Source organism: Protopterus annectens, chromosome 10.part0 (genome assembly GCF_019279795.1).
Source record: "Protopterus annectens isolate FY-2018-M chromosome 10.part0, PAN1.0, whole genome shotgun sequence".
Classification (NCBI taxonomy): Eukaryota; Metazoa; Chordata; order Ceratodontiformes; family Protopteridae; genus Protopterus; species Protopterus annectens.
The window spans coordinates 74,810,222-74,824,377 of NC_056744.1; the positions used below are offsets into that span (position 1 = coordinate 74,810,222).

The following is a 14,156-nucleotide window of genomic DNA, read 5'->3' on the forward strand; positions in this document are numbered from 1 at the left end:
GTATTCCAGTTCCCCCTCTGCTTAAGTATTTCTAGGATGTCCAAAAAGGAAACTTCTTCAGAGGTGGATCTCGGGGACCCTTCCGACTCATCCAAATCCGTATCCAAAGTGACAGACTCGGGGGAGTCAATGCGCTTCCTCTTGCACTTCTTCCGAGGGGGCTCCTCTGAATGATCAGGGGAGGCCTCGGAGGAAGAGGAAACACCCAATGGGGTGCCCTGAAGCACTGGTTCCCCACGCTTGGGGTCTGGAGGAGGAGTAGAGGTCGACGCAGGCACTACGGGTGATGCAGCCAGTGGGGTCGAAGGTGGAGCTGGCTGAGAGGCCAGCACACTCCTCATGACTTTGAAGGTCTCCCTGCCACGATGAAGAGAAGGCTCCGGCTCAGAGGAGACCGGAATCCTCCTCCGCACCGAGGGAGACGGCTCCGAGGCTGATGTAGTAACCGAGCTCACCTGCGCAGACGCTCCGAGAGGGAGAGTGGGGTCGGAGAAGGATCCGATGCCACTTGCCCCCTCGGAGCCGACGAGGGAGTCTCGGCGCCCAGATCCCTCGACGGAAGGCACCATCAATGGGATCGGAGCAGATGACAGATCCGAAGGAGAGATCGTTATCGGAGCCGACCGTTCCACGACTCGAACCCCAAGAAACTCCGGCTCTGAGCTCGATGGAGTCGGAGGAGGAACATCGATAGAAACAGACGGAGCTGACATCTGTTGGGGGGGGGGAGGCTGGACAACATTTTGGTCAGTGCCTGCGACTTCAATAACTTGCTGACCACTCTCGCCACATCATGGTCTAAGAGCCTGGAGGACCGAGAGGTGTGTGAAGATCTATGATTACGGTCACTTTGCAGGAGGGGAGACAGAGGAGCTGAATGAATGGACTCTAATGAAGGGGATCTCGGTCTTTTCTGAGGGGACTACTGGAGCCGACGAGGAAGCAGTCTCCTCAGTTCGTCCGGAACCGAAGTGGAAGGTAAGCCTTGGGCCGATGACGGCTCCGAGCTGGGAGCCGACGATTTGGCCGGTTTAGGAGACTTCATTGGCAAAGTCTTGGCCGGTGAGTCCTGAGGCTTAAGCAGCCCTCTCAAAATAAGTTTATTCTTGCGCTCCTGCAGAACTCTTGGGCTAAATGCATGGCAGATAGAGCAAGAGTCCTGCAGGTGTACAGCGCCTAGACAATATTAGCAAGAAGTGTACCCATCTGTCAGAGACATCTTCTGACAGCATGAGTCACACTTCTTGAATCCCGACACTTTGGATTCCTTAGACATAATGCACAATAAGGAATACCACTAAACTAACAGTAAACACTACCACACAAACCACAAATAAGACAATATACTACAGGATAAGGATATATCTTATTTTTATTTTTTTTTAGGAATTAGGAAGCCTCAAACTAAAACAGCTACCTAAAACAAGGAAAAGGAAGAAAATTCTAATTCTACAGAGTAAGCTATCGGATATGGAAGAGGGGGAGGTGGGGGGAGGGGAAGAACTCTCTAACTAACACGAGTTCTGAAAAGCCCACAAAAAAACACTAAACTATTACAACTAGTTAGTGACTACTAGACAAATACAATAAGGACAGAAAAAAATCCCTAATCTGACTGAAAAGGTAGTAGAAGAAAAATATATGAGCCTGAGCTAGTACCACAAACCTCGCAACTGAACCGGCAAACGAGATCTGGGTAGCTAGCGCTAGGCATCATGGGATAAGGGGTAGCCTGGAGCCAGTAAACAGCTCTCGAGCTATTGAAGATGGCCGAGTCGGAACCGAGGATCGGCTCCGATCCCAACCAGCAAGAATGAAGGGGAGATTGACAACTTAACATTGGGTATTACCTAGTCGGACCTTCCTGATAAAGACAAATAAATAAAGTAAATAAATAAAATTATTAGTGTAAGCATTTATACTACAATACTACATAAATTGGCTAGTAAACTAATTTTTGATTATTATCGCTTTTACCCATTTCATAGCAGAAAATAAAAAGCAGTCTGGATTATTATAAGTTGTTTGAAAAGGAACATGGCAAGATCTACGAAGCGTCAAATATAAAATAACTGTGCAGTATGTAATAAAGACAGTGCATATGTTGACACATGAATATGCCAGCACTCCACCTTTAAAAAAATTGCCTTCTTTGTCTGCAGAGTTAGCATATATCTGAGCAATTCAGTAAAAACACCATTTTCAAAGGCTGTCTGGTCAATAACCGACAGCACTGTCATTAAAAATTAAAACAGACAGCCAACATTAATGTGTCTAAGCTGTGTTAGACTACAAGGCCATGTGCTTCATAACTGCAGATGGAGAGACTGCAAACCAAAATCACATCAGTTTGTCACCAGGCAGTTTCTGGGACATAACATACAGCAAAATACTTAGAATGATACTGAGACCTTAGTAGTGCACTGAAGATCGCATTATGATGTAAATTCCTGAGTGGAATTTTTCTTATTTATAAACAACCACAGCCATAACAAATGTCATACTCACCACATGCCAATAGTCCTGATGCTCTGTAGGGCTTTCACTGTTGAGTACAGCAGAAGCCTTGGTGTCCACTTCACAAACATGTAAACGCACCCAGTCAAGGAGATGGTGCAACAGAGATCCCGCTATGAATACAAACATATACATATTACTGCTGAGGTCCCAGCTTCAGTGCACTTAAAAAGATTAGGACTGAAGTTTCTATTACTTACTAAACATCAGCAAAGAAGGTGTGTGCTTTTGACAGCGAGATTTTAGGAGGTTACAGTCCTTACAGTGACATCCATGCAGTTCCTTACAGTAAAAGTTAATTGCTGTAACTAACTTTGGCAGGGATATCTCCTAAAGGGAAATTTTGCCTAGTAAATTTCAACAAAAACCCTACCTAATATCTACTATGAGTTAAGCCTACACAAATATAAAAATGTAAGTAGTTCAATGAGGTTCATGTCCTTGCCAATATCTACTGCAAGACACAAGAGAAGACAAGGTTTCTCTGCAGTACCCATCTTGCCCACCAACTCAAAACACAATAAACACCACTACAATCATTAGCTGCTACAGTGAGTGCAAAATGGCCAGCAATGTCTCTACCACTTAACTAAGTGACTGTTTTTGCACCAAGAGAGGCATCCACTTTTCCTGAGTTGGGAATCAACATACCTAAACCTGGCATACTCTTGAAGGATATTAAACCTATTCAGAATACAATTCAGCACTATGAAGACACAATCTTAGGTCCAGGTTTAAATCTGACTCCATCACCTCCCAATGTAGACTGCTGAAAAGAAAAACAGCAACACCCAGTCCAATATGTTCCAGTTTGGAAAAGGGCTCACACCAACAAACACATGGCACTCTACTACCATATAAAACTGTTCTGAACTCCGATAACTGAAGTGCAAGTACATTAACTCTCATCTGGAGATGTAAGGGAAGATGGAAAAGACTAATATGCACCAGTCATAAAAGCATGCAGAACTAGTGCTGAAATACTCCTAAAACTGGACTGTCTACTGAATGCCACAGCAATGATGCGTTCAAAAACAGATCATAACTATAGAGTAAGCTGCACAAAAAAGGACACTGCATCTGCAGAAACAGAAGTTATATACTTACCATAACTTGGCATCTGTGTTGTCCAGTTTTATTATGTATCACTACTGGGTCTACGGATCAGACCTCGGATCCGACTCGGCTATTCCTCCAGACTTATGAACCAAGCCTCAATGCACCACAGCTTTTCTAAACCCTCAGATAAAGTTTGCTGCCCTCTCAAAGGTGATTTAGATTTATGCTACTAGAAAAAAACAAAAGAAAGCGACCACAATGAAGCTCAAACTAGGAACCTATGGGTTCCCACTGATTTAGGTTGGGGAAAGGCAGGTGGGATGTGATGCATAATGAAACTGGACAACAAAGAAGCCAAGTTATGGTAAGTACATAATTTCTAATCTGATCCTGTCTATTTCACTATGCATCACTACTGGGTCAGAGTCCCCAGCTACGTAAACCCTGGCTGGCCCTCAAGGAAGGATATGCCTGAGCACTGCAGAGCCAACAGATGCTCTGTTTCTATAAATAATCTCCAACTTATAGTGAGATACAAACGTGTGAGATTTGGACCAGATTGCTACTGCACAAATTTTGTCAACAGGAGTTTTTGCGGAGAAAGAAGAACAGGTAGACATGGACCTGGTAGAATGAGTTCCAACAGGATGGGGAAGTTGTATGCCAGGGTGGGCTAGATCGCAGAAATACAATCAGTAATCCACTTTGCTAAGGTAATTTTGAATATGGCCTGACCTAATCTATTTGGAGAGAAAGAGATAAACAATTGTCTTGATATCCCGTGTGGTTTAGTTCTGTGTAGATAGACTGTCCATGCACATCCAGTGAATGCAGCATATATTTGCCCTTACTGGAATAATTCAGGAAGAACACAGACAGGTGAATGGTCTGGTTAATATCTGTCTCTGCGGCAACCTTCAGTATGAAGGATTCATTCTGAGGGAGACTCTATCCTGGAAGAAAGTAATGTAAGGTGGCTGGGAAGACAGAGCTTGTAATTCCTATACTCTTCTTGCTGAAGTAATGTTCACTAAAAAAGCACTCTTCCAAGCCACGTATTTTAAGTCACATCAGCTAGCAGGTTCAAAGGATCTCTGAGTAAGGCCTTGAAGCACAAGAGTGAGATCACAAGGAAGCGACATATCTTTTACTGGAGGTCTGAGATGAAAGACTCTACTCATGAAAGCCCTGCATAATCTTGAAGTGGACAGGGAAGACAAAAGTTTGCTACCTTTCCCCTACATGAAAATTCATAATAGCTGCTAGTTGTAACTTTATAGTGGAAAAACTTGCTCAATGCTGAAATAGTGAACTGAAAAACCTAAGAATATCCTAAATAGAGGTAGAAAAAGGATCAGTATTTATTGCCAATTGCCAAATGGAAAATCTCTTCAATTTACTACTATATACTTTCTTGGTGGAAGACTCCTGAGAAGCAAGTATAATCTCTTGAACCAGGGAGGCCAGCTTGGACTTTCGCAGAATCAATGGAAGTGGATAAACAAAGTGGTTAGTCTCAGGGATCGGAGACTGGGAATATGGCAGTCCGATAGGTGGGAAATTAGATCCCATATTCATGGGGGATACTTGCTGTGAGACCGCAGGAAGGGGAACCATACCTGACAAAGCCAGAAGGCAGCAATGAAGACTAGAGTGGTCTTCAACCTGCTGGCTTTCTGTAAGACTTTGAGAAATAAAAGAATCAAAGGCTAAGCATACAGGAGACCCGTGGGCCAATTGTGGACTAGAGTGTCCCTGGGTGACTCCTCCGAGGGGGGGGGGGGGCAGAGCAAAATACTTGCTACACTTGTTGTTCAGGGGAGAGGGAAAGAGATCACAGCAAGGTTGGCCCCAATGGCTGAATATTTGATTTGCTACTAATTGGTTCAGGCACCACTCGTGTGGGCTTAAGATCGATCTGCTCAGTCTGTCTGCCAGAATGATGGACTCCCCTGGAATGTGCATTGCAATGAGAAAGCGGTTTAAAGAGATCGCCCATTTCCAAACCCTTATAGCCGCCCTGCACAACGGGTATGATCGGGTTCTCCCCTGCATGTTGATGTACCAACCATCATTTCCAGAGGGAGGCAGAGCTAAAAGGCTTGCAACGTCAGAAGAACCGCTCTCATCTCCATGTCATTTATGTGCAATTTGGTCTCTGTCGTGGACCATGAGCCTTGGACCATTCTTCCCTGAAAATACCCCCCACTCCAAAAGGGAAGCATCTGTGGTCACTGTGGCTATAGGTGGAGGAGAAGTCAAGGGTCTACTGAGATGGAGGTCGTCTATAAGCATCCACCATTGCAGATGACACCTACAAATCGGAGTTAGCCTGATGGGGTTGACAATGGATGATACAGAATAGACTACTGGACTGCTAGGGTCCACTGGAGAACTCACATGAAGAATCTTGCTAAGAGGTACCAGAAGAATGGCAGCTGACATGAACCCTAAGGCCATGAGGACCAGGCGAGCTGGCGGTGGTGGATACCTAGCAAAAGCTGCATCTGCTGTCTCAATGATCTTATTCTCTGTGAAGGTAGGGCAGCCCTCTGTGCAGTTGTGTTCAACTGCATCCCTATAAACTCTATGTCCTGCACGAGAGACATCTTTCACTTTTCCATATTCACTGTGATTATCAGGCAATGGAAGAGTTACAGCATAACCTGAATGGCTTGAAGCAGTTGATGCCTTGTAGGTGCCGTCAGGAGCCAAATGTTTAGGTATGGAAACACCTGGAATCCTTGCAGAGGGAGGTGGGCTGTAACCACTGCCATACATCTGATGAACACCTGGGGGGTGGTGGTGAGACCAAAGGGCAGTGCTCTGAATTGGTAATGACTAGCTCCCAGCTGGAACACAAATGTATCCTTGAGTGCCTTTCTATTTTAATAAGATAGTACACGTCCTGGAGATATACAGAGCACATCCAATCTCCCTTGAGCAGAAGTGGCAGAATGGCCTGTACCATAACCATGCAAAACTTCGACTTCTTTAGAAACAAACTGAGACTGCTCAAGTCTAAGATTGGTCAAAGGTCCCCTATTTTCTTTGGCAACAAAAAGGAGCGTGACTGAGTTCTGCATCCCTGATATTCAATTGGGACCTCCTGGACGACTCTTTTTCTAGCACTTTTTGAACCTCTAGAAAGGCATTCTTCCTCTGACTGTGTGGCACATCAGGGAGATATTTCCTGGAGCTGGAAGGAGGAAGGGAAAAGGGAATATAGTAATCTCTGGAAATTATATTTAACACCCAGATGTCGTTTATTATGTTTGCCCAGGTGTCAGGGTGTAACGATAGTCTTCCCCCGACTTCCTCCAGAGCAGGACAGTTGGGCAGCACTTCAGGAGCGCTGCTAGGGAATGTCGGAGAAGGGTTCTCCAATGTCCAGGTTTTATGGACCCCCTCTCCCTTTTGGACAGTGTCAACCATTAAATCCTCTCTCTCTCTGCTTCTAGAAGAGGATTCATCCTGTGAATCTGGAAAAGACCACTGAGACTTATGAAACCATATCTTCTTCCCACTCCGTTGGTTCCTGCAGAAGGTCCGTTGGGGGAAAAAAACTTGACTCCTGCAGCAGATAAGGAGCCTTCCTGCTCGCTGTGGGTAAGAGTTTCTTTAACTGATGGTACAAACAAGGAGGAACTGCCAAACGGGGCATTAATGAATGATGCCTTGAAAGGGTCCGCAAACCTGCAAAGCCCCATCCAGGGATGTCTGCTAAAGGCTATGCCTGAACCAGCTGCCCAACAGGCTCCTTCCACAGCATGGAAAATTAGCCTCATTGAGGAATTAGCAATGAAAGACATAGTGGTCAGCTAGGGAGATACCTTCATGAGGTCCTCCTCTGACAAAGACTGCGTCAGAGAGTTTGTGATTTTCCTTGATTAGGGTCTTCTTGGAGGCACATGAAGTGTGCCAAGTAATTTAATGCTCTCAGCGTCAAGGTGGCTGAGGCATACACGTTTCCCATGTCTGTCCAAAGCCAGAGACTCTTTATTTGGGGGATGAACAGAGTAGCGCTGTTCAGCTAGCTCTTTCTTAGTGGCTGCCGACATCACAATGGCATCAACTGGGACACCCCTACTCCAGAACAGACCGTCACTGGGGGACTAAGGTATTTATCTGCACATTTAGGAATGGGCTCCATGGTGTCTGGCTCCATCCAACGGGTGATCAGGTCAATGAGCTTGTAACCCAGGATGTAGACGGGCCTGTCCCGACAGACTCCTCGGACGAAGGGGGTTGGGATGACCAGCCACCCTACTGTTTAAGTATATTCAAAATATCCCCGAAGAAGATGTTATTGGGTGGAGATCAGGGGGATCCTTCCCCTTCATCAAGCCAGTGTCCTCCATCGACGACTCCAGAGGGGAGTCTAGGTGATTCCTCTTTCACCATCTCTTCTGATGAACTTCCCCCGCGGGATACTTGGGAGAGGACTCGGAAGACAGGGGTCCTCTTGTTTAGGGTACGTCTGGAGGCTCTCCTGGAGGAGCTGACTATTGAAGGGATGGATGGGAGTAAAGCTCTGATCAGAAGTAGAAGATTGTGTGGAACCTGGAGGAGGAGGGGCAGCATCTTGCTGTTTGGAGAAAGCCCACTCTGCCACCTGGAAAGCAGAAGCCAGGGAAACCTGCTTCCCCACCCTAGGAGCCAGAGCTAACAAATGGGAGAACGACAAAGCCATCCTGGATCAGACACCTCCAGAAGGTACTGGGCCAGAAATGTCAAGGGCTGATGCCACCAGGGCAGGGATGACTTAGAAAAGGTCAGAGCCGAAACCAACCCCAAGGAGTAGGTGCCAATGTCTAGGGTATGGAACTCGCTCAGCTCCAAAGGCATCAGAGCTTAGCTAGTCTGGGACACCCGTAGTCAAAGAAAGGCAGATTCCACACTCCGATAATGGCCAACTCGGGAAAACCAGGTCCTGGAGTTGCGAAACCAAAGGTTGGATTGGAAGGGGATGATGAGGTATTGGAGTTGGAGCCCTCACAGATCCTGCATAGGTCGGAGATAGCAAGATGCATAGCTGAATCTGGGCTTTGAGGAAATTCTGCATCATCCTGTCCATGTCTGAGTGTGACAGCCGAGAGGATCTCGAGGAGGTCGAAGAATGGGTGGACCTGACCAGGGACAGACTGGTCCAGACAGGTGGGGCTGGGGAAGGAGTATGACTCCGGGATCTCCATTCTGGGTGCTTCTGACCCAAAGAAGTTTAGTTCGAAGACAGGAAGCTTTGGATCCATACCACTTCGGTAGGATCAGAAAGGCTACTCGGACCAGAAGGCTGAGGATCAGACAGAGAAAGTGTCTCGTCCGGCACCAACTCTGGATCTGAAGAGCTTCTTGGATCTGAAGAGATGTAAGAACAGGTAAGCACCAACAGAACAATCCAACAACTTTTTGCGCTTCACTGGAAAAAACAACGTGGACCCCGGGGCAGCTGAGGGGGCACACTTCTTATAAATGGGAGTTTGAGCTCCAGAGGTCAGCAAGAGAACTCTCAAAATCAACTAATTGCGCCAATCAGCAAGGGCTAGGAAACTGAAGGCCACACAGCTGTCGCACTGGACAGTCAAGTGCCCTGGCCCAAGACAGTACACGCACCTGTTGTGGGCAACTAACTGGTGAATCTTATGCCCACAAAAGGCACACCTTTTGAAACCCGTGGGTTTGTCAGACATACTGAAAGGTTAGTGTACCCACACACTAGCACTAACTTAAACAGAAAAGGTAAAGCAAAAATACTGGGAAAGTTTTTTTTTTTTTTTTGTCTGGAAAGAGGAGAGAGAAAGAAGAGGAAGGGTGAACTGTTAGAGAAAAATGTGGAGGGAGGGAAACAACCCTAACGTGAGAGAGTAGCTCTGACACAAGCTAACTAAAAAGAGAGGGGAGGTACAAAAAGCTAACCTATCAAAGATACACACACACACACACACACACACACACACACACACACACACACACACACACACACACACACACAACTATCTCTAAAGAAGTGAAGAAAGAAAGGGACAGAACTCAATGCAGGCTAAAAGTAGGAAAAATCACTTATCTTTAAGCTGAGGCGACAAAATCATGTCTGTGCTGGAAGGCGGCAAACAAGATCTGAGGGGTTAGAGAAGGAATGGGGTATTATGGGAGAGGGAGGAGCTTGAGGTTCAGATCGTAAATCTAAGGAGTGGCCAACTCAGATCCGAGGTCGGATCCATAGACCAAGTAGTGATACATAATAAAATGGGCAACATCAGATGTTTTTCTTTATCCTCCAAGGAATAAAGGCAAAACACTGACAATAATGAACTGCTAGTCTAATCGCTTGGCAGCACGGCTACAAATATCAAGGATTATATCACACCTGGTAGTGCAGCATCACCTGTGGTACTGTGAAATGTGCAGTGTTTGGCGAAAAGATGAGGATGCTACATCATCACCTGTGACTGCACTGAAAGCTGCTAAACAGGAGCTAATCAATGGGACATGGTGGGCTACACGCGTGCCCAAAATTGCTATACGAGTGCTCCCAAAGGAGTCTTCATAGGAAGTTACTAGGCCACTGGTTCTGAGGCCCTTATAAGCCTATGTAAAAACAAAACAAAAAAAAAAAAACTCCAAGTTACGGACACACTCAGCGTCAAAAAATCCACAGGCTTATTAAAAGACCACAAAGCATTTGGGAATTACCCTTCTTCAGTTTATACATGTACACACTGAAGAAGGGCAATTCCCGAAAGCTTTGTGGTCTTTTAATAAACCTGTGGATTTTTTGATGCTCAACTTGTCCATAACCTGGGAGTTTTTTACAGCTGTTTTCGTTTGGTACTCCAAGAACAGTTTACCTTAGTGCTGGGTCCATTGACTTGTTTTGCCCTTACAAGTCTAACCAAGAATTTAGCCCATGATCTGACAAGTCAGCACCTGATGCCCCTGTCCAGAAGGGACAGAGGTGGAATCCCAGGAATGTATTTCCTGTTCTCCATCCAGTTATTCAAGCTGCGCTTAAAAAGGGTTAAGAAGGTACTCTGCTTGATGTGGAGAGGGAGTCTTTTCCACAGAAGAAAGAGTCTCTGAGACACAAATCTGTCCTGCCAACAAGTCCTATTGATGTCACAGACCAGGCTGAGGTTGCTTGTGCAGGTCACTTGAGTGGAGCTTGACTTGCGGATATGCAGCCATCCCATCAATGAGAGTGCTTTGTATGCCAGACAGAGGTCACCTTTGAGGAGTCTGTATGAGACTGAGTAGAGGGACAGGGCTTTTAGCATATCTGTGTAGGGTAGATGTTTGAAGCCCTGGATTCTCCTGGTGAGGAACCTCTGTGGTCTCCAGCTGCTGCATGTATTTTTGTGAGGTACACGCAGAAAGGGGCACTGTACTCAATAATGGGTCCTGAAGAATACAGCAACGTTATGACCTCCTTGTCTCTGGATAAAATACCCTTACTAATAAGGTGGGCCATGTAAAAAGACTTCCATACAACAGAGCCAATGTGGTGATCAAAAGTTAGTTTATCAACCTGGGTGCCCAAGTCCCTCACGACTGATTGCGTGCTTAGGACCTTGTTATTAATGTGATAATTTATTGGGACGTCACTCTCCCCAAAGGGGATGACGATGCATTTTTTGGCATTCAGTTTGAGGTCACGTTTCTGGCACCAGTAATTTGTTTGGGTGAGACCCTCTTGGAGGAAGTCCACATCACTAGGGGGAATTGATGACAGCACCCAGCTTCCAGTCATCTGCAAACTTGGTCAGCCATTGGCCACTGGTTTTGGCCTGAACCTCAATAAAGTATACCCCAAACAACAGGGGCACCAAAACCGATCCCTAGGGTACACCGCTCGTTACAGGTCTACTGCATGAGGTGGCTTCCTCTACTTTGACTAGGTGGGTTTTATCAGTGAGCCAGTTTGCTATTCATCTGGTAACATACGGACTGATGCCTAGTTAAGAGAATTTATCTATTATACCTTAGTGAGGAATAGTATTGAAGGGTTTGGCCAGGTCAAGGTAGGTGGTGTGCACAGTCTTCCCCTCGTCCATGGCTTTGGTGATTGTCTCAAAGAAGTCAACTAAATTTAACAGGCAATACCTCCCCTTGACAAAACTAAACTGTGTGGGATCTACTGTTTTTGGAGGTTTCCAATGTCCTTGTTAATGAGGTACATGATAATCCATTCCATGGCCTTCCAGATCAAGCTAGTTAGGCTGATGGGTCTACAATTTTCTGGATCGGGGACACTCGAGGAATGACAGTGGCTGTCCTCCACTTGGCTAGGACAAAGCCGGTACTCAAGATATGGTTGAATAGGGTGCCCAATGGTGCTGCAAGTTTCTGCCTGAGTTCATGTAGGATACCTCCCAAAGCTGTAAACTTCCAAGAACTAGCACTGTAAAGAGAAAATCTGATACTGGAGCTGCCTAGCATCTGGTTGTGTTTTGTGAACTCTATAAAGAAATAATCCTGGCTCTTAAGACTCCTGCCAGATCATATTTCTGCCATGAGAAGGGTTACAGCCCTAAATATACCAAACAGCTTCTTAAAACTAAAGAGTCTTTTCCACTTGTGCTGACAGAAAGTAAAATTACATTTGTAGACTTATGTACGCACCATTTTGTGAGTTGAATGTTATTAATGGAAGATTACTCTCACCTGTGGCACTTTCAATAAACAGGACTTCACAGAGATTCCAGATAAGTTCCATTGCTGAGAGGACCGAGACCTTGGGAAAAATAATTAAATATGTAGCATAACAATACAGTGTGATTTCTTTTAAAAATCAAAGCACAGCCTGAAAAAAACAAGCAAACCATATTAGTCAGATGTACACCATTAAAAGATGAGCATCAATTTTTCTTAGCTAGAACACTTGTACATGACATATAAGTGGACTGCAATTACACGGTTAAACATAAAAAATAAATGAATAAAGTTTTACATATGTATGTATGTATTTGTTGTTTACTGACTGGGTTAGTCCCACTAGGCAAGTAGCCTCTTTTCATGGGAGACTTAAGGTGCTATTCATACTATCACTGGAAATTTGGCCATGGCATTAAGTAACTTCCCCTACTCTTTTCGATAGATGCTGTGGGATCTTTTACATCCACCTGTGCTACCACCAACTCATGCAGATAGGCCCTCAGTTCAATGTCACATCTGAAGGATAACATACTCAGAAGTGCAGCACCACCCATATGCTGCACTAGTGTGTCAACAATCGAACTGGTGTCGGAATAGAACCCATTTTTCCAGAAACAACTAGTAATCAAGTTTACTAAGAACAATCACCTGTTTGGAATATTATTGTTAAATACCAGTTTTAGAACCTTCAAAATGGGCACTTTCCCATTTTTCCTGCATAGGCACCATTTCAAATAAACTGACAGGCTTCTTTATATAAATTAAAATGCCAAACTACAAGAAAATAAATTTGAAAAAAAAAACAGTGATGCAGCTCCAATTTCAAAATGGAGAGGCATGTACATAAGGGTGCATTACAGAGACAGAAGGATTAAAGTCCAGCCTTGTGATATACAGAAATAAGGACCTGAATGCAACCCAGACAACTTGTGTTCAATTAGCGGCATGGGTGCTGGAGAGATCAGCTAAAGAACAAGCTTAAACAGCTAACACCAGCTTGTTCATCCTAGGAGTAGTTAAACCTGGCAGTACCTAGCACTGAATAGATGCATCACCTGCTTTGCCCAAGTTGGCACATGCTGTTAGGTAAAGCTCTTCTTCACCAAAGCAAGAACAGAGGAAGTATGTACGGGAGCAGGCACACCTCCTCCACCTAACCAGGCACTGGCTGCGAGTCTGCAAGCCACCTGTGGGAAAGATAGGTAGGCTATTCCTCGGGACCTGAAACTGACCCAATCTCTACCACTAAATTCTCGCCAGGGTGGAATGGAAGGCCTAATTACACTCCCTGAGTAGAGACTCACAAATAACCCAGGGGATGCCTGGCTCTCACTCCCAATGGAATGAATGGACCAACTGCATGTCCCAGTGATGTAGGAGAGGGGTAAGGAAAAAATAAATACATGTGGATTAATGAGCTGTATATCATGCAGAGTTCTAAGAACTTTCAATTCATATAAGCCTCTTTGCTACGTGTCAAACCAAATGCATCATACCAGGCATTAGGATATCCCTTTGAAAACAATGGAATGCCCACACTTGTCAGTTCATTCTTGTCCATTAAAAAAAAAAATTCCAGAAGACAAGGCTGGTTGTCCGAGACACATCCTGTAATGTTCCTTAACTCCACAAAACCTAGAGGTACATAAGCAGCCATCCAAAAACCACTTCTTATGCGACTGTCCCATTTTCTTATCAAGTACTCCCTGTGAGCCCAGTGATAAAGCACATTTGTATGACGTATTTACCTTAACAGTACATTTCCAAACTCATCCACCTCCCCACAAAATGTGACAGAGCCACAGAACTACTCCAGAAATATCAAATCCCATTTTCTCCAACTATGAAAATCGTTAACAAGACCTATATCTACAAACAGAAGAAAACTTTTAGTATTGCCTCTCCTAGCTCTGACTGACACTACCAGC

The 14,156-nt window shown here is 45.0% G+C and overlaps 1 protein-coding gene across 1 annotated transcript in view; it reads right to left on the reverse strand.

Annotated features, from left to right (window-relative positions):
• The window catches only part of NUP85 (nucleoporin 85), a 1,184,651-nt gene that overhangs the window by 712,430 nt on the left and 458,065 nt on the right, over nt 1-14,156 (reverse strand). The window contains exons 6-7 of the mRNA XM_044085035.1: nt 12,238-12,307; nt 2,509-2,630 (exon numbers count right to left, since the gene is read on the reverse strand). Of these exons, the coding sequence (XP_043940970.1) occupies nt 2,509-2,630; nt 12,238-12,307 (192 nt within the window). The remainder of the gene's footprint in view (nt 1-2,508; nt 2,631-12,237; nt 12,308-14,156) is intronic.